The sequence below is a fragment of the Sphaerodactylus townsendi genome, linkage group LG01 (genome assembly GCF_021028975.2).
Source record: "Sphaerodactylus townsendi isolate TG3544 linkage group LG01, MPM_Stown_v2.3, whole genome shotgun sequence".
Taxonomy (NCBI): Eukaryota; Metazoa; Chordata; class Lepidosauria; order Squamata; family Sphaerodactylidae; genus Sphaerodactylus; species Sphaerodactylus townsendi.
In genome coordinates this window covers 55014315-55038805 of record NC_059425.1, presented here as the reverse complement: position 1 = coordinate 55038805, position 24491 = coordinate 55014315, and the positions used below count along the sequence as shown (strand labels likewise).

The 24491-nt window shown below is 40.9% G+C and overlaps 1 protein-coding gene across 1 annotated transcript in view; it reads left to right on the top strand.

Annotated features, from left to right (window-relative positions):
* The window catches only part of KCNH1 (potassium voltage-gated channel subfamily H member 1), a 299776-nt gene extending 284437 nt beyond the window's left edge, over positions 1-15339 (top strand). Inside the window, exon 11 of the mRNA XM_048484669.1 lies at positions 14080-15339. Coding sequence (XP_048340626.1) covers positions 14080-14919 — 840 coding nt within the window. The 3' untranslated portion in view covers positions 14920-15339. The remainder of the gene's footprint in view (positions 1-14079) is intronic.
* The last annotated feature ends 9152 nt before the right edge of the window (positions 15340-24491 follow it).

Below are 24491 nucleotides of genomic sequence, written 5' to 3'. Positions count from 1 at the left end.
ATTTCAAATTAGTAATGGCTCCCTACCACCACCGGAATTGGAAACCCTTCCCCAGAGTCCCTAATCAGTGATGTGGGAGGGCACTAATTCCACTTCCAGTAATAAAGTATAAATACAACAACAAACAACAAATACAAATACAATACCTTTAATGGCATATAAAGTATAAATACAGGTGCAGTAACAATCTCTTTTTATCGTCCCCTTCATTATCTTTTTTCTTTTTACAATCTTTATAAGAAGTAATAACACCAGCATCTTTGCTCATTCCTATTTTCTGAGAGTGCCTGTGGCAGCTAATGATAATTTCAAAAAGTTTTTTTAAAGGAATCCACATCTTACAATGTCATTAGTAGAATATGGTTGTTTCTGGCCAGAAAGAAAGCCTCCATGATGCTTTTAGACCTTGCTTGAAAATCCAAACATCTGGAAAGAGGATAAAAGTGAATATGTGGTGTGTAGTTCTATTTTTCCTCTACGCTCTAGCTGGAGGTGTTTTTCAAAGCAGTCACACTATATAGAAAATTATTCTCTTTCTAGATGTTTTGATTTTTAAAAACCCACATTTTTTTCAAATGTCCTGTGCCAGGGAAAAGTCAACATAGTGGGAATGTATAAGTTAAAGGGGTTTTTTTTGCTTGTGATGAAGCTGTAGATAAATCAGTGATACAATGTTTGTACTACTTATAATTACTTTGTACAACTGTTTTACACAAAACAATATTTCCAGCACCATTACATTTGTGCTAGATATTATTCATATTTTTTACTCTGATGCTCTGTGGAGCTTCCTTCATAAAAAGAACCAGCCCCTCCCAGGGCACAAGAGGGTGATTTTGTTCTCCAGATCCCCCAGCAGGTTCATAAAAGGTTTGGGATGGGAACAGACGTAGCCTCTGACACGGCTTTTCCTCTCCAGACACCGACAGGCCGAGTACTGCTCTCTCCAGCACATTCTTCCAAGCGGCATTCGCGCTGATAATCTTTCTGTTTCTGCCACTCCAGCAGACTGGTAGTAACAAAATCGAAAGTAAGCTCGTCTTCTTTCACATTCTGTAAGCTCAAAACAAGCTGCTCCCAAGAACTGTCCAAGGACGAAAGGAGGAGATAAGATTTATGAACTTCTTGGAATGCAAGGCCTCTGCTCTCTAGCTCAGCGAAAAGAGTCTGCATAGCCTGCAAGTGAGTTGAGACACACTCACCAGCCTTCAGCTTCAGGTTATACAGCTTACGCGTGAGTAGAACCTTGGAACCCGCTGTGTTTCGCTGGTACAGCTTCTTTAACACCTCCCAGACGTCATGGGCACTTGCGGGGTTCTGCACATACACCAGCTGAGAATCAGCCACTGCCAGGATGATAGTAGCTCTTGCTCTTTCATCAGCCCTCCGTTCTGCTGCGACTCCGGCGGCGGGGGGTACCTCAACAATGCCCCACAGGTCATCTCTGATAAGATAACTCTTCATTTTACAGCTCCACGGCATGTAGTTCGTCCCGTCCAGCCTCTCAAAAGGCAAACTGGTAGCTGTAAACGCCATGACTGCCTCTGTTCCACACACAGCTCGTGCACTTCACGCCAACAACACTCCTCAGCACTACCTTACTCCCATGTAACGGCAAACTCTGGGCCCATAACCTGACAGAGCAGGCGGTTTATCAGCGGATAGGTGTGTTACCAGAGAAAGATAAGTGCAGTTGAGGACGGCTTGGCACAGCAGACAAATAACTCCACCACACAGTAGCTTCACTTCAAAGAAGGAATTTTACTTTCAGGTGCAAGCTATATACAGTGAATATCAAGGAACAAACCGGCAGCATGCTTCGCAGTAAACAAGAATCCCTAACAGATAATGTGCACTGATAGTGCTCCACTAATATACAAACACTGCCCAATCACTGAGAAGGTCGCAGCACCGGATCAGACTGGTTTGGTTCAGTTGCATCAGGCTTTTGCCAACTGACCCTGGATGACAGGTGCTGTCATTTAGATCTCCATGATCTGTGCACAAGATGCACACCTCTTTATTTTGATTCCCTGACACTCTGGTCTTTCCACACATAAGGATTGAAGTAGTTTCTGTCACCATGTGCTGTTAATGGGAAAGAGCATTGATTAGTTGGAGTCACAATAGCTTCTCTTCCACCTTCTTGCCTTTTGCCTCTCTGGGCAGCTGAATCAGTACCACTGGGCTTCCTGCTGATGACATTTGGGATGATCAGAGATCATGTTGTAAATGTGATGATGTCACAATTCTGTTCCTGTTCGGAAATGTGAGTGTCTGTGTGCCAAAGCACTTGAGCAAATCAAAAACAAGTCCCAAATTATTAAATAATAAAACAAACAGATTTTTTAAATGTTCTGCTCTTCCAATTTCAAGAGCAGAAAGAATAAATTTAACTACAGAGAGTGTAACTCTCTTACAATTACCACATGATGACACAATGACAAATAGCCAGTCACAACTGAGAAAAGAAAACTGAAGTTTCACTTGCATGAAGAAAACTGAAGTTTCACCTGAGCCCTTCGGGGGTAGGGCGGTCTATTAAATTTAATAAATAATAATAATAATAATGATAAAGAAGTTGTGGAACTGTTTTTTGAACTGGTGAATAAAACTTTGATCCCATGATTTAAGATGTAGACATAAAATTCAAAGGGTTTCAATTTTTCAATTCCAGAGTTTTCCTCTCTTCTAATAAATTAGTAAATCATATGACTTCAGAATAAGATTGCTGAATCTTTAATAGGACTGGGCAGTATAAGATAATTTTTCTTATGCTTATGGGCCTGAAGTGTTCACTGAAAGACCACCAAAGGCTTCCTGGTGTTCTTTTTGGCATCTTCTTTGGCATTTTCTTTGCCTCCCTTTGCTGATCTCCTTCTAGCTTAGTCTCATCAGATGTCAGATGCTAAGCAGAATCAGCCCTTCTTAGTAATTGGATGGGAGACTACCAAGGAAGTCCGGAGCAATGGCAAACCATCTCTCCTTGTTTTGCCTGGAAAACCCTACAAGACTTGTCATAAGTCCGTTGTGATTTAACAGTACTTTTCCTCCTTCTTCTCTACAATGTGATCCAAGGCAATCATAGTTTTTTTCTGCACAATCATTATAAGACATCATGGGGATGTCTTTCAAAAAGCATTTCCTTGTTTTTTGTCCAGATAGCATGGACAAATAAACCATTTGAGGAGACAGCAGATTTTTTTCCTCCCACTCGATCTGCAAGCTCTCACTTTTGTTTTCTCCCGCCTGCCTGTTCTGACACTAGAATCCTCTGTGCTGCCTGCCATTTCGTAAAGTTCCCCTGAGTCATTTGCCCTGCTGGCTTTGCAGCTGGACACCTTTTCAATAAACAAAATACATGCATGGACTCAGCTTCTCCTATTGATTACAGCAACATGTCATTTCCCTGATTTTTAAACGGTAACTTTGAAGCTAAAAATACTCGATATATGAATCGGAAGGGATTTTCCTATCAAGTCTCTGTAGCTCCGAAGCTTACATTGTAAACCGAAGCAAAGAAACTTGTTAAATATTGCAAAAGTCACAGGAAGAAATGGATTCATGGATTTATAATGACTTTGGAAATAATTTAGATGTGTGGTGAACTTATCATGGAAGATATAAGATATTGTGCAAGTTGGGGCATTTCTTCCTGTGACTTTTGCAATATTTAACAAGTTTACTCAAAGCTTCATAAATCTTACATTTCCCATCCCCTCTTAGGCAGCTCCATTGTGATTTTTTTCTGTGCAATGTTTAGATGTGAATTGTTTCTCCTTACTATTTTTATTATTATAAGTAGACACAAATAGGGTAAGAAGGCCCTAAATAAGCAAATGACAGAAGGGGTGATTCTGTTACACTTCCCTGCATTGGGAAGGGTGGGATATACATTTTCAAAATAAATAAATAAATAAATATATCTGTAGAAAATGGCAAGCAGGGCAAGCACTACTGGATCTCTCTGTCTGCCCTCATCTTGGCTGCATCTACCTGCTTCGAGCCTGCAATTTAAAGCTCAGCATAACGAGGCTAAGCTTAGTATTGGACTGAGCAGTCGTTCTGCCTGTCTCCAGTTTTAAACTGCTGGCTCTGACCCCAAGATCCACAGCCAAAGGTCAGGTGGTGCTTGAGGCCAGCAGTATAAAACTGGAGCTGGGGACAGTAACTTCTCAGTTTGACTCTGAGCTCAGCCTAACTGGGTCAAGCTTTAAATTGCAGCCTTGAAGCTCTCAGTTGAAGCTCAGCAAGGCTGAGCTTAGTGTTGAACAGTCACATGGAGTTTGAGAGTGAGCTCAGTTGAACACTGTGCTTGGTCTGACCAAGTTCAGCATTCAACTGTGTTCTTTGCCCCCAAATTTCAGTTTGGTGGGGCACAACTCAACAATGGTCACTTGGAGGCAGGGGGGGGGGGAAGTGTGGTGCCTCCTTCAAGAGGTGGTGCCCAGAGTACGTGCCCTGGTTGTCCCCACCCTATATACAGAGGAAACTGCTCTATGCTGCACCAAATTGGATTCTAGGAGCTTTGCTTTCAGTACCTGGCACATCATGTCTCATTAGAGTTGCCAGCATGAGGCTAACAATCAATGGGAGACTGTAGTTTAACAACAGAGTTTTCACTCCTACCGTGTCACTGGTGACGTGCTTATGTCACTTCTGGTTTTACTGGAAGTGATGCCAGCACATTGAGATGCTGGCATTCAACCCCCATTTCCTCCCTAATTTCTCCCACCATTCAGCCAAGTGGCAGTTGGAAGGTCCTGCTGGGGATGTGAATTTTCTTGTCCCCAGCAGGCACACACAACCCTGTGTCACATCCTGTGAAGTGGAGTAGATTGGATCAGCACCCAAATCTGAAATTTGTTGATATCTAGTACTTTCTGCAGTCAGGGAATGCTTTTCCACATTGAGTTGTTTACCAAGGGGCCCCTAAATACTTGCCTTGGACCCACTATATATTGCAAAAAATTGAGGAGGTGCATAGTCTCTTTGGAGAACTGGCTAGAATGGATCTTACCATTGTCCTTTATGAAGTGAGCATGCTCAAGAGAAAATAAAACACACTTCCACTTGGATTGCATATTATTATGTGCATTGCTGATATAGTCACTGAAGAACCCCAAGAAACTTCCAAAAACTGAGGCTTTCCTAGAAAACCATTTAGTTACACCAAAAAAGAAAACATTCTCTCAAACTGGGAAAGATAAATATATCCCATCACCTTAAAAAACAATATAAATAATATAAGTGCAGCATTTGCAAACTAGATTAATTTTGAATGCAGCTGGAAACTTCTGTTTGGCACATGTTTATCTGTTTCATCCTACGGGGCCAAGGTTGTCCAAGCAAGTTCTGAGAGTTAAATAGCTGCTGCACTGAGCCACCTCTCCCAAAATCCATTATGTTCTCACTGCTGTAGAGGGTGCTGGAATGAAGCAGTGCATAATACATACTTTAAAGTGAAAGGTATAAATAATACATATGGTGTAGCTATTTCTGACCTTATAATGGCTTCAGTCTTTGACAACAGTGTGCTGCTAATGCCAGTGGATTGTGTCAGTGAGTGGATGCAAGTGAAACAATATCCCCATGGAGGAATAAATGTTTTGTGTCAGGGAGGAGCTAATGCAAACTGAATCTGGGTGTCTTTGCACTTCCTGCCCAAATATGTTTTAATTTTATGGATATAAAGCATGGCTTTATTTACAACCAGATTGTGCAGCTGAAAACAGACTCTGTAAGAGAATGGAAGCGATTAGTCCAGATCAAGGGTCAGCAAACTCCAGCTTTATAGCCAAACATGGGTCAGTATGGAACCCCAAATCACTTTTTAAAAGGTAAGTTAAGATCTATTAGAGAAGTAGATGGGATTCTGCAATAATCAGGATAATAATGGAATGGCATTATTTTTATGGGACTAAAGGCCCTCTCAGCAGCCTGAATAGTCACGAGTAGCCTGATCTTGGCAGAGCATGTAAGCTTAGCAGGGTTGGCCACAGTTAGTGCTTAGATGAGAGACCACTAAGGAAGGCCAGGATTGCTATGCAGAGAAAGGTGGTGGTAAAATGCCTTTGTTCATCTCTTGCCTTGAAAATGCCTTAGTCCTGGGGTTGGTATGAGTAGATTGCAACCCAATGGCACACAATTAATTTTAAAGTACTTTTTACAGATGCTTTGCAGAAAGGCAACAGTGAACTGTTGCCAGCAATCCAAGAGCAAACCATACACTTCTTGGGGTGCTGTGTGGTTTCTGGGCTGTATGGCCATGTTCTAGCAGCATTCTCTCCTGACGTTTCGCCTGCATCTGTGGCTGGCATCTTCAGAGGATCTGATAGTAGGAAAGGAAAGCAAGTGGAGTATATATACCTGTGAGTAACAATGAAGATAGCAAGGTCAATAGGTGAGGGCATCTGAATAGAAATAGCCTGGCATGTGAGTAACAATGAAGATAATGAAGATAGCAAGGTCAATAGGTGAGGGCATATGACTAGAAGTAGCCTGGCCTTTGTTCCCTTTGATTGTTTATTGTCTTTAGTCATCCTGTGTTTGCGTGGAGCTGATTAGTCACTAATCTGGAGAACCAGGCTTGATTCCCTATTCCTCCACATGAGCGGTGGATTCTTATCTGGGGAAATGGATTTGTTTCCCCATTCCTCCACATAATGCTTGATGAGCTAGTCACAGTTCTTCATAGCTCTCTCAGTCCCACCTACCTCTCAGGGTGTGTGTTGTGGGGAGGGGAAGGGGAGGAGTTTTTAAGACGCTTTGAGACTTCTTACGGTTGAGAAAAGCAGGGTATAAATCCAAACACCTCCTCCTCCTCCTTCAGTTCAGTCAATGTCTGGTATCAAAGTCTGGCCAGGTGAAAAAAAAGTGCTTCAGGCACATTATATGGTTAGGGTGTTTGTGTTTTCTGTTTCAGGATAGCAAAGCCAAAGTCCCTGCTGTCTCCCTCTTACCTATGTCTGCAAAACAGAATGCAACAGTATATAAGGTAACAGTAGGAAGAAACAGTGAAAAGGTTAGTTTCTTCTCATGAATGTTCCTTCTGCTGTAGTCTTATTATAACAAGGTCTCATGATGCAATGCACTTCTCCGGTGAATCCTGCTGCTTCCTCCCACATAAGATTCTGACTAATTACAAGAGCAAAGTCATTGCTATAATTGACAAGGAGGGTGTCTTCATTGGTCAGCATATGCAATGGGGTGAAATTAAGAAAGGTTATTAATGGTTCCTTTACTCACAGTTGCAGTGATTTCCCACTAAGTGCACAGAACACTGGAACGTTTATTTGTCACTTATTTGGATGGAATCTGACCTGTATGTTGTTGTCTCTTATCTTTTTGGAACTGCAAGTGTATTTTCCTTATAAAATGAAACCTAGAAATCTTGCCAACTAATACTTTACACTAGGTAGCTTGCCCAGAATCTTGCTATAAGTTCACTTCTAACCTTTGTAATGGAGGGAAATTGACAACACTGAGAAAACACCCTACTTTGGATATGTAACAGTTTAATGTGTTGACACTCAACTGCAGTATTACTGTGTAATGTTTTAATTAGAGGAAACTTGGTATGCTACAAGGATCTCTCTCTCTCTCAGAAGTACCAATTAACTGCTTATTATGAAGGAAAAGCAATTCATTACCAAAAATTATTTTGTGTCAAGTACTCAAGTATCATCTCTACTGTACTGAATACTACTACCAGGGGCAACAAACACTGTTAAAGCTACAGAATGGGTAAGTTGGAAATTTTTCAAAGATTTGGAACTGGGAAGAGACAAAGAAAATGGAACATGCTATCTAATAATGATAATAGATCAAAATAGGCAGCAACGGGGAGGCGGGGAGGGGAAAGAGAAAGCCATAGAACATATATGAAAAATAGTTTTGAAACTGATAAAAGACCCATGACACTTGGATGGTTAACACATTTATTTGGCATGTTTTCATATCCCACGAAAGCATATGTCACAGATACATTTGTTAGTCTTTAAGTCAGCACAAGGTTCTTAGTTGTATTTACTGCAAGTGATCTATCGATCCAGATTTTTCTAAACATGAGGAAACTTATCTTCTAATCAATAGAAACTTCCTTCTATTTTTTTAAAGCAGGTCAACTATGTCTTTTCTGTAACATTGAAGCAAATGAATAAATTGAATAACAGGTTTTCCTGCTTTCTGAAATAGGTAACCCACACTTTCCAGGTAGCAGCTGGAGATTTCCTGCTGTTACAACTGTATTCAGACAACCAAGTTGAGTTCCCTTGTAGAAAACTGCTGCTTTGAAGGGTAGATACTACAAGATTATAGCTTGCTGAGGTCCCTCCCTTCCCCAAATCCTGCCCTCCTCCGGCTCCACTCTCAAAATCTTCAGGTATTTCCTAACCCAAATCTGGCAACTGTGAGCAGCACCTTCCTTGCAGGGGCTTAGCTACAGAAAATGGAGCTTGGGACAAAATGAAATATCCATTGAAATATCTCCTGATCCTATCTAATTTGTTCCATACATTTTAATTTTGGTTGTTGAACTTGCCTCAGTTCTCATTGGTGCCTTGAAAAGGGAGATTTTCCATAGGAAAAAAAGACTCCCTTCACCTTTCTGGAGTTCCTAAAGCTGAGCATATAAGCATGAAACATCTCATATGCTACCATCAAAACAGCTCAGTCATAGAAAAGGCAAGAAAACCGGCCCAGCATAGTTGGAAGGCTGCCAGATTTGGATGCCTACTCTGTGATAAAGCTTGCTAAATGACCTTGGTTCACTCACTCCATCAGCCTAGCCTATTTTACAAGGTTGCTGTGTGGATAAAATGGAGATGAGAAGGATGGATGTTGAAATCAGCCTAATGTACCTCACAGGATAAAATGTAGGAGTGAAGATGATGTAAGTCATTTTGGGTGCCCATTAGGGAGAAAAATAGGGCTAAAATAAGTAAATAAAATAAAACAGCTCTTCTGCACATAGAAAACTAGAAGTCAGGGAAAAGAGATCCAACTTAGTATTTTCACTGACATTTTAGTTTGTATGCATGCTATGTGCAAAATCTGTGCTCAGATGGTTGGTGCTGTGTTATGCCTCCCAAAGACTGAATAAAGCTGGGGTGGGGGGAAGCTGAAAGTTTGGCAGAAATTGACTTGAACCAGAAGCTGTGACAAAACATGTGCAAAATGTTTAAATGTACATTCGCATTATACTACTTGTCCCCTGGAGATATGATTGGAAACACAACCATTTTGTTCTTCAAAAGCTATAAAATTGATTATTATCTTTGTATGTTGAATTTGTACCTGGGACATAATCAATTTAAACCCAGAAATCCCTGTATGTATTTGTATCTATTAATTTAATATGCAACTTATCCTTGAAATCAGGCTCCATCCCTGAAGACTGGAAGATGGCCAATGTCACACCAATCTTTAAGAAAGGATCTAGGGGGGACCCGGGAAATTACAGGCCAGTCAGTTTGACATCTGTTCCTGGTAAATTAGTAGAATCTGTCATTAAAGATAAAATTATAAAACATGTACAAAAGCAAAACCTGCTGAGAAAGAGTCAGCATGGCTTTTGCAGAGGCAAATCCTGTCTTACAAATTTACTAGAGTTCTTTGAGGATGTAAATAGGCATGTGGATAAGGGGGAACCAGTGGACATTGTCTACTTGGATTTCCAAAAGGCTTTTGACAAAGTTCCTCACCAGAGACTATTGAGAAAACTCAGCAATGAAGGAATAAGAGGGGAAGTCCTCCTATGGATTAAAAACTGGTTGAGAAACAGGAAGCAAGAGTGGGTGTAAATGGGAGAATTCTCACAATGGAGATGTGGGGAGTGGTGTCCCCAAGGATCCGTATTGGGACCAGTGCTCTTTAACCTATTCATAAATGACCTGGAAGTAGGGGTGGAGTGGCGTGGTGGCCAAGTTTGCAGATGATACCAAATTATGTAGAGATTGGTGAGAACCACAAAGAAGGATTGCCGAGGAGCTCCAAGCGGACCTTGATAAAAATTAGGTGAAGTGGGCTAAGAAATGGCAAATGCAGTTCAATGTAGCAAAATGCAAAGTGATGCACATAGGGGCAAAAATCCAAACTTCACATACACGCTACAGGGGGCAGTGCTATCAGTCACAGACCAGGAAAGGGATTTAGGCGTCTTAATTGATAGTTCCATGGGAATGTCAACTCAATGTATGGCAGCTGTGAAAAGGCAAAACTCTATGCTGGGATAATCAGGAAAGGAATTGATAATAAACTGCAAGATTGTCATGCCCTTATACACAGCCGTGGTGCGACCGCACTTGGAGTACTGTGTTCCGTTCTGGTCACCACCTCTCAAAAAGGATATTGAAGAGATAGAAAAAGTGCAGAGAAGGGCAACGAGGATGATTGAGGGACTGGCGCACCTTCCTTATGAGGAAAGGCTGCAGCGTTTGGGACTCTTTAGTTTGGAGAGGAGACGTCTGAGGGGGGGATATGATTGAAGTGTGTAGAATTCTGCATGGTGTTGAGAATGTTGACAGAGAGAAATTTTTCTCTCTTTCTCACAATACTAGAACCAGGGGGCATTCATTGAAAATGCTGGGGGGAAGAATTAGAACTAATAAAAGGAAACACTTCTTCACGCAACGTGTGATGGGTGTTTGGAATATGCTGCCACAGGAGGTGGTGATGGCCACTAACCTGGATAGCTTTAAAAGGGGCTTGGACAGATTTATGGAGGAGAAGTTGATCTATGGCTACCAATCTTGATCCTCTTTGATCTGAGATTGCAAATGCCTTAACAGTCCAGGTGCTCGGGAGCAACAGCCGCAGAAGGCCATTGCTTTCACATCCTACATGTGAGCTCCCAAAGGCACCTGGTGGGCCACTGCGAGTAGCAGAGAGCTGGACTAGATGGACTCTGGTCTGATCCAGCTGGTTTGTTCTTATGTTCTTATGTTCTTAATTGGGGGGTGGGGGAGTGTGGAGTAGTAGTAATTGGGGGGTGGGGGAGTGTGGAGTAGTAGTGCTTAGTCTATTAGATTAGAACTGTTTAAATACTGGTTATGGTTGCTAACTGCCTGAACAAAGATGCTTTGTCCCTTTAATAGAGTCTTTGCCATTCAAATCTTCTACAGTTCATTTACACATATAACCTGTACCCTAAAATCTCCAGGAATTTCTTGACCCATAGTTGGTAACCTCTGTTAAAGGACCAGTGTGGTTGTTGGACTAGGATCTGGAAAACCCAGGTTCGAATCCCCACCCTGCTATGGAAACTTGTTGGGTGAACTTGGATTAGTCACACACTCTTAACTTCAACCCTGGCAAGTATGGCTGAAATATATATATATATATATATATATATATATATTACCAACTTCTCTGGTTATTGGTTTGCATACTGGTATGCAAATGGTAAACTCTACTGAAATGGTAAACTCTTAATGGGGCATTAGATGGGGATTGTAATTCATTCAAAGTTTGTCGCAACTAGAGGGTTCCACTGGTTTTGGTAGAACCTTTTTGACTGGTTTTAGTATGACTAGTAGGCAGCATGGAACTCCACTCAGTCCTGCATACCTGTGCTGTTTCTAATGCTCTTGTTAGTTTATGTCTGGTATTCAACTTAAAATGCAAAAGTATATGAGAATAAAATCCCTCTCTCTTTCAAAACTCATCTCCCATTTGTCAGCTCTTGAATTATTCTCTTACTTCTAACATCCTCTACTTCTCTAAAGAGCAGAAATTAACAAGATATTTATTTGTGTGCCTGCCCAGAATTGAGAAGAATATCAAGTAGATTTAGCATCAGCAGGGGAAGCATAAAGTCTTATTATTTTGCATTCCTGTTAGAGCTATCGTAATATAGATGCTTCTTTGACAGCTGGGAGGATATTTATTGGTTTGCTATTTGTTTTTTAAATGAACATGTATAACATGATGGTTATTTTGTATTGCATTACTACTATTTAATTAGATGATATTATAGTAAACTGGTTATCATAACCCCACTGAGTCTGCTTGGAGGAGGAATCATATAGGTGCCAAAATAGTCCTGACTCCTGATGTTTCTCTAGGTCACCTAACAGCACTCAGGGGGACTGGTTGTGTAAGGCTGCAGTCTTAAGGACTCTTTCTTGGGAGTAACATAGGACTGATTGCTGAGTTGACCTGGTTAGAACCACTCCCTAAATCAACAACAGATCTGAGGGACTCTTCATTTCAGTCCATGTTAGTTCATTTTTTCCTTACCAGTGGCAGAATCTGGTAAGGGGACTGGGGACTGATATTACAGGCAGGTGACAAGCTAGAGATCCTAGAAGCATCAGGAGAGGGAATAGATAAGAACAATAGTAGTGAAGCATGTCTGGTTGATTAGTAGAGGACTGAACCATACATACTTCCTTGCAGTCATGTTTCACATTTCAGGGATGATAATGCAGGAGCCAATCACAAGTGACATCTGAATCCTTCCCATGCCAATGCAAGTTGTCCCCCTGGGGGGATGGCATGTGGGTGAGAACCCAGGTGATCTACCCCTGCAAATAGTATTGCTGCCATCTGGAGCCCAAATGAGAACCAGTGTGGTGTAGCATTTAAGAATGTCAGACAAGGATCTAGGAGATCTGGGTTTGACTCCCCACACAGCAATTGAAACTTTCTGGATAACTTCAGGCCAGTCTCCCAATCTCAGCCTAATGTACTTCACAGGATTGTAGCTGGAATAAAATGGAGGAGTAGATTAGGATGTAAGCCACTTCAAGTCCCCTTTTATGGGGTAAAAATGGTTATTGTAAAGCAGCCATTTACTCTGGTAGTAGGTTAATCTGACCTAAGAATCTGGGCTCAGAGGTATGATAGGGTTGAGTAAACCAGGAACTCTGGCTGTTTCTGCACGGCCAAAAAACAGCGCCCCAGGGATGGGAAAAAACTGGTCCCTGGGGTGCTGTTTGCACAGGAGGTGCTGCTGCATCGTAGCAGCGCTGTCCTGGCTCCCCCCAAGCGGCACGAAGGCGTCGCTTTTAAACCTTGCTCGATGCGCGAGGTTTTTTAAAAGTGGCATTTTCAAGCCAGTGCGGTGCAAACCGAAGATGCCACTTTCCCCCTCCCCTCTACTCACCTCTCCTTCCAGCTTCACTCTGGAGGGCTGGAGGGACACTCCCACGCCGGTGGAGGTTCATTTCCACTGCTGTGCGGAAACAGCCTCTGTGAGAAGTGGATTGGTGAAAGAGTCAGTCTGACAAGTCTTTAGGCTGACTAAGGAGCATTTATTTCTGCTTAACATATGAGTCACTTTTCTGTAAACTATATATTCAAAGCATTGCACAACAAAAAAAATGTAAAAACATAAATTTGGTTTAACAATAAGAGGCATGGCCCTGTGTGTGATGTCTCAGAGTTCTTTAGAATACAGCACCATTGATTATATCAAACTAATGTTTCCATTATGTCTGTTCAAATGCAAATCAAAGTGCACCTGGTGGTTTACTTGCTTTTAAAAATGAGTAGCACAGTATTACAAAGGTTTATGTTTAACCCCACATGCACCTTTCACCATTTGCCTTACCACACATCCCTTTCCCTTCTCTGTGAAACCTATTAGTAGTGCAATGGTTCTTAAAAAGGTGGCAGAGAGTCAGTTCCCTCCCTCAGCTTGTTCTACCTCATTTGCAAAATGTACAAGGCTTTTTGCTGAGGACTGTGTTCAGGGAAGCTGGCAGGAGCCCGGTTGCTTTCTGAGAACCTTCTGATAGTTGTATTCTTCCCCCAGAACATCAGCATTGGCAGGCTGGTGCTGAGCAGATTTTCATCTGAATGCACATTTACAAATGCTGGTATTTTCCTACAGCCCTGGCACTGACCATGAGTGCATGCAAGAGGTGGAGTTGATGGACAGCTTGTACCCCAAGTCAATAACACCATTTGCAATAGGGGGTCATATTACATTGTTTTGAGGACTGTGATAAACATTCAGCCAACTGAAATGTTGCAGTCATGTGATCAGAAACTATGGAGTACAAAGGATGTCACCCCCAGTGATAACTGAGATTTCAACTTGCTAATCTTTAGTGTGATGTTTCTTCTTTGCAGATTGTATTCCGGAAGATCAGTGATGTCAAGCGGGAAGAAGAAGAAAGGATGAAAAGAAAGAATGAGGCACCTTTAGTTCTGCCACCTGACCATCCTGTCCGTCGGCTATTTCAAAGATTTAGGCAACAGAAGGAAGCCCGATTAGCAGCAGAAAGAGGCAGAGATGACCTAGATGTGGAAAAAGGCAACATTTTGGGAGATCATCCTTCACGCACCATTGTAAAAGCTAGCATTGTAACTGTCAGGGAGAGTCCTGCCACACCTGTTGCCTATCAATCTGCTTCTACATCTGGTGTGTCTGACCAAGCAAAACTACAAGCTCCTCTGTCAGAATACACAGGTACCAAAGTGACAGGTGATCTTCCAAAGCGCAAAGGCTGGACCAAATTCAAAGATGCCTGTGGGAAGGGAGAAGACTGGAACAAAGTCTCCAAAGCAGAATCCATGGAAACTTTGCCAGAGAGAACAAGAGCAGCAGGAGAAGCCACTCTGAAGAAGACAGACTCCTGTGACAGCGGCATCACAAAAAGCGATCTGCGTTTGGACAATGTCGGGGAGACACGGAGTCCTCAGGACAGAAGTCCTGTCCTGGCAGAGGTCAAACACACTTTCTATCCTATTCCTGAACAGACTCTTCAGGCAACTGTCCTGGAAGTGAAGCATGAGCTGAAAGAGGACATCAAAGCTTTAAACACAAAAATGACTAATATAGAAAAACAGCTCACTGAGATACTAAGGATATTAGCCTCTAGAAGAAGTTCTCAGTCACAACAGGAGCTGTATGAAATATCAAGACCCCAGTCTCCAGAATCAGAAAAAGACATTTTTGGAGCAAGCTGAGGTGTTTCTTCAAAACAAGAGCGAACAGAATATCCCCACAAACACCACTTAACATTTTTTAAACAAAACAAAACATTTAGTCTTTTCTTGATGATAACCACTGAGGGGGCAGCCCATTAAGCATGTCCCCTATCTCTCTAAACAGTACAGTAACAGGAATTGCAACATCATGTCAAGATGGCAGCTGATTCTGAAGTCTTTTTGACAGCAAGGGTACAGTTTATAATGTTTTCCTACTTCTTCATTAGAGATCCTTTCCCCCCCCCCAAATGATTGCTTGTTTTTAAAAAAAAGCATTTTTAGAAAAGTGACATTAGGTCTAACTCATATGCTTATCTGTAGAAATACTTCTTTGAGGGACTGCAGCAAACGAATGTATCTCCCTGTATATAAGGTAATAACTGATATGAGGGCTCCACAAACCAGGCTATGCAAATAAAGCCCTGCTTTGTGAAAACGTTCTCTTTTTTCAGTGAGTGGAAGAATCTTATGGATTGAGCTCTTTTACGAATAGCCCTACATGTGGATCCCTTATGAATGATATTGCCTTATATGTGGGGGTCAGTGTGTCCCTTAGAAAAAGAGGATACATGGCTCAGGTAATGTTTTGATCTGTGCTAGCGAGTTCTTACCAATTTTTACATTGTCAAATGGTATCTCATCAGACATACCACCCTGTCTTGCAAACTGTCCCACTTTCCTGATTTACTAGCCTTTATATATCATGTAGAATGTAACCATTTCTTATCACACTGCAGTTATTATGAGATGATCTTGAAGGGGTAGCCAGAGTTTATAGAGTTTCCATATCTAAGTATATGCTATGTAATTTTACATATAATTCATAGAAGGTGTTAGTAGCAGGGGTGGGGGAGGGATCAACCTTGCTGAGGTTATCTGATTGTAATTAAAAGCAAAGCAATTGGGTAGAGCTGGTCAGTTACCCAAAATATTAGAATTTCTAGGAACAGAGGTCTTCCACATCCCCCTATTACTATCAAGAAAACTCCCTACCTGCCTCAGCTAGATAGTAATAATATTTTGTGTTTGTACCTTTTAAAAAATGTTCACATCACTTTTGAGTTTTCTGGAACTATACTAACACTAGCAATTACTTTAATGATTCTGTATAGCATGCAAATCACTCTAGTGGTATTTTCTTATTGTAACTGACCCCAATACCTCATGACAATGTATTTGACCATCATTCGGTTCCTTTTCTATATTGTAAAATGTGTCACAACTCTGTTTTGAACACCCCCTGACACCTTTTATTTCTAACATTGGTTAATGTTAGAGAATTGTTATTGCTTAGTGACCCATAATTCTGCTTCGATGTTTCTTATCTGACTTGGAACTCAGCTTCATTTTTTTCCAGTTAGATTTTGAATATGTAAAAATAGCAAATCAGATGGGTCAGTTGTGCAAAGGATGGATAACTGAGGTTCACCCTTTGCACTGAACCACAGAAATGCCATACATCACATGCCTAAATCAAAATGTGCAGTGTACATTACAGATAGCTACTTTCACTGCATTAGGAACAGGGTCAGTGTTCAGGTAGGAGACACCAAAGTGTTGAAATAGTGCACACTGGGAGTCCATCCCACAGCAGTTGGTGGTACAGGCCCATTCTTAGAAAAGTCCTCTTTAAGAAATACACATTGCCCAGCTTCTGATAGCAGTGGAGCATTTAGAAAGAATGGTTGCTTGGGTTACTTTAACTATGTGCTCAACATATTATGCCAGACCACTTTGGCATTAAAAACCGTAAACTACTATTGAGGCTTTCAGGTCAGACCAACTGTGCAATAGTGTGCACATACTCTAACTTTTACATTAGACCAGAGTTTACAAAGCACTTCAAATTCTGTTTTCATTACTACATTGAAACGTGGAGCCCAACTACTCTTAACTATGGTTAGCATTGGTGCAAATATAATTCTAACTCAAGGTTAATATAAACTGAGTAATGTGAGGAATTCACATTGGAGAGGATGAAGCAGAGCAAGTGGCGTTCCCAAAGCTGGCTTCAGATTTGCAAACTGTGGTTTGTGATGCCCAGCAGTTAAACACTAGACCTTGCATGAGGGAAATGATTTCACAGCATCCTGTTTGCGTGAAGAAAATGTTGCAGAGCCGGATCCAAATGAATATGCTTAATACTTCTACTTGGGGTTGGGAGTAGAGCTGTTCCCCGTTACCACGTTGATATTATAGACTAATCTTTTCAAAAGATGTGAACCTGGTCTCAAAAATTATGCACTTAACACCAAATGCCCTATATTCCCTGCCTCCTGAAAGTAGTGCTCTCTGTGCCACTAAGCATGCTGTCAACCCCATGACAGCTTCACAAACATCCCCGAGAGTAAGGTAAGGAATTGCTTCTAGGGAATAACAGCGCAAAGCCCTGCTGGAACTCTTTGACTCCTGTCTGTGATCTTTGCATAAGGCTGTGATTGCCATTAAACCACAGGGAGGCAGAACGAGTCACATCTGATTTTGCTCTCACCTCCATAATTATTAAGAACAAAAATAGAAAGCATTTCCAATAATATGCAGCACATAAAGCACAGCAGTCTGCAACTCTGCTGCAGTCCTGGGAAGTAGCTTTGGAAAAGATGTGTTTTGTAAAACTAATCTGCCATACAAAGAAGCAATCTTGAATAGAAACTAGTGCCATTTGGCTTTATTGATTTTGCCTGGCATTTACAGTTTGTGTTAATGCATGCATTCCAGGGCTGCAACATTTCTAGGGCAACTCTATGCAGAATTATACTGGTCTAAGCCCATTGACTTCAGTAGGCTGAAATGTGAGTAACTTTCCATATGATTTCACTATTAGTTGATTACTCATATAGACCAACCTTTAAAACTTTCAATCAATTAACCAACTTGGAGGAAAAAATGACCTGTTCCTTTTAACAAAGACTTAATGTGTGGAGATGGACAGTAGAGGGTTTTATGGCATAGAAGAAGCAGAAGAGTTGGTTTTATATCTCCTCCCCCCCCGCTCTTTCTCTCATATCGGAGACTCAAAGGGGCTTACAAATTTCTATGCTTCATAATTCTAGCCAATGAAGGAGTGACAGCTATGACTGATATGCTTACTTCATTTCCACCTTTGCTGCTGTTTGAAAAGGAAACATGAGTTAAGGAAAGGGATCCTCTCTTTGATTGTTCCTCAACTTCTTCTGGAAGTTATCAGAAGCAGACTCAACAATTTAGAGACCTTGCAACAATTCGTAATTTGCTTAACGGGAAACAGATTTGCATAAAATGCAACAGAACCTCTTCCCAGGTAGCCCTGAAGAATGGGATGACTATGGACATTTAAAAAGTTGTCTGGTGTGGACGTTATCATTGAGAAATTTTTCACTGTTAATGTAACCCAGGGATAGAGCAGAAGGAAGAGAAAAAATCTCAGCAAAGCATTTTAGGTCTAAATCCACCCATTCTCTCTAAGAATTCTGCTCTTTTCATATCAAATCAAATCAACCTTTATTGGCACATCAATACAATATCATAGACCCACACACACACACACACACACACACACACACACAGAGAGAGAGAGAGAGAGAGAGAGAGAGAGAGAGAGAGAGAGAGAGAGAGAGAGAGAGAGAAGATAGTCAGGTTTCCCCTGCTCTTTTAATGAACAAGCCATTTGTAAATACTTAATAGCACTGGGCCCATTGTGGCAATTCCACAGCTTCTGGAATAATCTTAGTGGAAAGACACTCTGCTGTTGACATTTACTGTGAAGTGGTAAATTAGCCTTTGTACTGATTGTGGAGTAAATTTAACCTGTTTAAAATTGCAAGTTTTCAAAGTTAATTCTTCTCAAGCTCACACAATTTAACCCCCATCATATATTCAGAAACATATATTTCGATCTGAGATTACATGTGCAATATTTAAAACACCCTTCTTGCTTTAAATTTTGTTTACAGTGCTGACCTGATTTTCCAGAGAACATCCAGTTTAACAGCTAAGAAGGTGATGTTCTACTTCTACAGTTCTTCACTGTAATGAATCGAAAGAGCTATTTGCTGTGAACATGTTGATTTTTGTTGCCTTGTTTTAACTTAGTGTTGACGTTTGTGTGGAACCACTTTTTGTCTATTTATTGACAAATGATTATGTGATTATGCAGCTACGCAACACACAAACGTATGTATGTATTAGTTCAGTCTATATTTGGTGTATTGAACAGTTAACATCTTATCATTCACTTGATATCAAAGTATCAAGAAGTAATGACAACAGGAGTCTTCCCCAATGGACAGTGTTTTAAGTTGTTCTGGGTTTTTTTTAATGCTTACTATTTCTATTGTAAACTTTGATTGGTTGCAACTGCACAGCTAGGATAACAAATATTGGAACAACCAAATATCATTAGCAATTGTCACAGATATAATATAAATTATTTTGCAGAAATTGTTCATATTTAATTATTGAGGAATACAAATATATTGACATTAGGTCAGGACAATGGGCTCTGCATAGATTTAAATGTCAGTGAAACAATTGTACCCCACAGTGCCAGATGGCATCTTGTTTCTTCTGACCATACCAATAATCCAATTCTAGCAGAGATCCTCTTGTGGAAACAGGCTTCTGGGGGCACAGCTGATCAGGCTGATGTGCATTCCTGTTTGCATTGTGATGGTCACCTGGTTCTCGCTGAAGTAACTGGATGCACCTTTGGCTGTAGATGGGAGTGTGCATGCTCATCTGGGACCACTGATTGCATGTGACCTCAGCTGGGTCAGGGCTGTTGATTTTACTATGCTTAAGTTTCTTCCTTTTGACATCTGTACTTAAAAGATCCTTCAGTTTGGCCAGCACAAGCCTTGTACCAAGGACTGGAGGAGAAATGTGCACACATGTGCACACAATAGGGCAAGGAACTTATGCAAGGGCAGGGAAGAGGCTGCTGTGTCGTGAGCTGGAGGATGTGCCTGCTTCCATCTTCAGTTACCTTGAGTTGCTTATTATTTTGAAGACAGATTAACAGAACTGGAGGGCCAGCGTGATGTAACGGTTAAGTGCTGTGGACTCTAATCTGGAAAACTGAGTTTGATTCCCAACACCTCCTCATGAGCAGCAGACTCTTATGTGGTGAACTGGATTTGTTTTCCCGCTCCTCCACATGAGGCCTGCTGGGTGACTTTGGGCTAATCACAGGTCTTTCAGAACTCTCTCAGCCCCACCTACCTCACAAGGAGTCTGTTGTGAGAAGAGGAAGGGAAGGAGTTTGTAAGCCACTTTGAGACTCCTTACAAAAGAGAAAGGCGGGGTATAAATTTAAGCTCTTTTTGTTCTTGATGCCTCCAATACTGGACCCTCTCGTTTAGCAGGGGACTTTAGTGACTGGTCAGATAATAGGTGTGCAGAAACAAAAGCTTCAAAGGATTGTGGTGATCATGTGTGTGTTTATGCAACAGGTGTACACTCTTCTGATGCTGCAAAGACCTCCTTTAAGAGCAGAGGTCTAGTCATCTCCTACTTGTTCCTGCCCCCCCTTTTGTTGCTTATGGTATATGACTGTGGAACAAGCAATGGTGTCAGATAGGGATCTGAAGAGGCAGTGCTGGTGTGTGCAGCCTTTCCTATTGTCCTGGCTGAATGCCCTAAGAGATTGCATGCTTTCACACTGTGCAGTTAATACCTTGGACAAGTCAAATTATCTGCTGCAATTGATGATGTTAATGTTTCACAATTAAAGTGAAAGAGAAATGGAAGACTGCAGGATGTAGAGGACCTGGTGCCTCTCATCCCTCACAAGAAGAATTTGGGGGCTTGTATTTCTCTCCAGCATCCCTTCCATTCTGAAGCATGCCTGGGGTAAATAGCAGCTTTAGGGGCTTTGTTTTGCCAGCCATTCTGGGGCATAGGGGCTGGGCCAAGGAAAAAGTATATTTAAGGAGGATGGACCATGCCAGAAGCCAACTGGCATTTATATACCTTCCTGGTCCTTAAATTCACTTAGTGGCCATTATAAACACCTATGATTTGAGTCTGTCTTATTTTTGATGTGTTTAAGTGTCTGGCACTTGGCAGAAGGAAATGCAGTTTTCTGTCTGCATAACAAATAATGGATGCAAGAACCACTTTGCAATCTCATGGGTGAAATTTCCAGCTTTGATTTATCAAAAGTGTGCATGCCACAAAGTAATGGAATTTTTCATTTATTTCATGGTTAATTCCCGGGTTCTGTTCTTCTAACATGTATGGGCAGACAGTTGGTATGCATTGCATTTCCATAGAGTCACATTGGTTGTAAACAAAATGGACCTTATTCAACTAGGACAGAGTGGTTTCCATCTGTTACTGAATGTCACCTCAAGGTGCTTATTGATATTACCCTTTTCACAAAGTGGAACAATTTCTTCGGGTGCTGTTGAGAAATGCTCCCCTACTCCCTGCTGCAGTTGCTTCTGCTTTTTTCTTTCCCATCTTGGCAAAACTACATTTTGCCATGGTGGTCATTAACTCAGTGGAATCCAGAGTGGAAGTCAACTACCAGGGGCAGGGAGGCAATAACCAATCATTTGTATTTCAGATAACAATAAGCGTTGCAGAGAAAGAGATTGTCACTTGGAAAATCCCAGGAATCCAATGAGAGTTATGTAACAAATGCTGTCATTACCAATATGTTTGATCTGCTTTTTTTCCAAGCCACATTACTGTGGCAACAATTGACTCAAGCTTAGTAAGAATAACGCTTCCTGCAATAATATATTTAACATGTAGCCTTAAGACCCTTTCCATAAATGATTAGAATTCAAACTGTGATGCCACTGTGGACTTTTCTTAGAACATTCTATATAGTACTCGCTACAGTGTTGCCTCAAGATATAATGCACTTTGATGAGATTTCTTAAGTCTAATGGAAAATACTTGTAAGTAATTAAATTTATTTCTCCACATATTGCCTTCTGACAATTATTCTAGTATTGCTGTAGTTCTTTCCACTCCACCAAGCTTAGAAGCTTTGTTATTGTTAAAAACACCTTTGTATATCAGGGAGTTGATGCCTCATACTGCTAAAAGTATTTTGTGAACTGATCAAAGAGTCCCCTTCCACCTCTTTGTTTCCTATCCCTCAATCAAGGTGGTATGTTTCCTGACCACTGTAGTCTGTTTCCACATGACTCTTGAGTGTCGTATAAACCTGTTGAATGTGAAAAATCCCCCAATGTTATTGTAACAGGATTTAGAACATTCATTGTTGTTGTTTTTAAATGAAACATTTCTCAAAGGGTGATGATCCCCCCCCCCCTCTCTTTGGTCTTATTCCTACGCAGTTGATGACTACTAATGTATGAAAGGAATAGTCAGACTACTAAATAGAAAGTTTCAATAATCTTGTATCAGGATGAATTAAATGAAGTAATATGACTTTTCATAATGAATGTGTTATATTATTGTACCTTCATACAGTCACTGTTTTTCCACCTGCTGGGAACATGTTGAAATCTTCAGCCTCCGCCACTGCATGGGCAATTTAATGATATACAATAATGCAGTTGTTTGGGCACTTTTAAAAATGTATGCCACTTGCTTTTATCCTTTCCAGAAATCACCAAATACTATCTCTTTTTGATTATTTCTTTGCATTGGTCACTTTGTCTTATCAAGCATGAATAAAAAAAATGAATGAGTATATACTATTTTTGTGGTCAGCTGAGAAGCTGCCAGTAGAGAGTGTGTATATCTCCTGTTTTGGAATGGTCAGATAAAGTTGCAGTCACTGACATGAATAGATACTCCCTTGCTGACATTTTTAAACAAGCACAAATAATATTTGTAAAAGATTTAATTTTATTTATTATAGTAATAAACTATTTTATACATGAATATGTCTTGCCTCTGTGGTATATATTTTCCAACTGGAACAAATGACTAATTTTAACTTTCTTTGTAAATGGCTGCCTGGGTTATTTCTGAGGGGAAGTAAAATGCCTAATTAACTGTCCAACGTCTTTGAAATAGTCCAGAAAGCTTTGAGATTTATAAAAAGTCATGTTGCCGAATTTTGGAATTGGGCAGATTCAGAGATGACAGCTCATGTCCAAATGTTCAGAATTCTTGAAAGAGCCATGCATGAGTAAATCCAACGTTTGAATGACTTTAATGAACTATAACCCTTCACTCCTTTCTAAAGCAAACTTCACTGGCAGTAGCACTGATGGAGCCAGTTGGTGCTAGCACATTTATTGTGCCCAAGAACACTTTCCAAGCAGCTAGGACCTCTGGAAAATGTACTTTCTAAGAAATATCATTTACACAGGATGCTGCAGGTAAGTCAGCATTATCTGTGACAACATCTGGAAATTATGATTAGCTGGATGAGGCTGAACAACTTGAAGAATGAACCATGAAAACAAGGAGATATCATTGGTTGGACAGCCAGATGCCCTTGATAGCCTTTGGCTTGGATCAACTAAAAACATTTTCTTTGGATGGATTTCTGCCTGCAGACTGCAATGTTCTCCATTCTCTCCATTCTTTTTGTCAACAAGGAACTCCCAGGGTCAGCGTTTTGTGCTGCAAAAACCAATGGGGCAAGAAAATGTTGCTCGGTAGGGAGAAATCCTTCTTATTGCAGAAATGCTTCAATAGATCCAAGTCCTCCTTAAAACAGGTTAAAAATCTGAATGCGCTCAGGCATATTTGAAGGACTGCTCAGGCATATTTGAAGGACTACTTTCTCAGTACTGTCCACACTGGTTTATCCAGCACATGTTGCAGCCGCTCAAAGAGGTAACTAGATGAATGATGGCCTCCTCTTTTGGAATACTTTGCCAGAGAAGTTGAGAGTTTCTCTGCATACTTTTTGAAAGCTATGTAAGGCCATGGTGTTTCAGTAGACCTTTTGTTGAATTGGTAGTGGAAAGTGCCCTCAAGCTGCAACTGACGTATGGTGACTCTGTAGAGTTTTCAAGGCAACAGGCATTCCGAGGTAGCTTGCCATTGCAACCCTGGACTTCATAGGTGGCCTCCCACACAAATACTGACCAGGGCTGACCCTGCTTAGCTTTGGAGATCTGATGAGATCAGGCTAGCATGGGCAGTCCAGGTCAGAGCTTTGGTAGAATTAGGCATATGTATATAATTTCTGCTCTGTGATTGCTAGGATCCTGAATACATTATCTGCTGGCATGTATTTACCTGGACAGTCAGCATGATATAGTGGTTAAGGTTAAAACCCCTTTTTCAGGGTTAAAAAGAACAGAGTGGCTGACATCTGTGAAATTGTTTTGAAGAGAGGATGCATCGATTGTTATGATATTTTATGTTTAGTTTTTAATTTGTAAAACAGTTTTGCTCAGGGAAAGGAATGAGTTAAAAGAATGATTACATAAATAATACCCATGTTACAAATGGGTGGCAGTGAAAGAAGTAGGTGCAGAATCTAGCATCCAAACAATTTGATTTTTCATTTTTTAAAAGCAAAATTTCTGGTCTTTAAGGTTGGGGTGAAGATTCAGTCAGGATTGGTCATAGCTTGAATAAAGATCCTTCTCATCTTCATGCTGTTGCCTTTTATGGTCAGCTAGTTG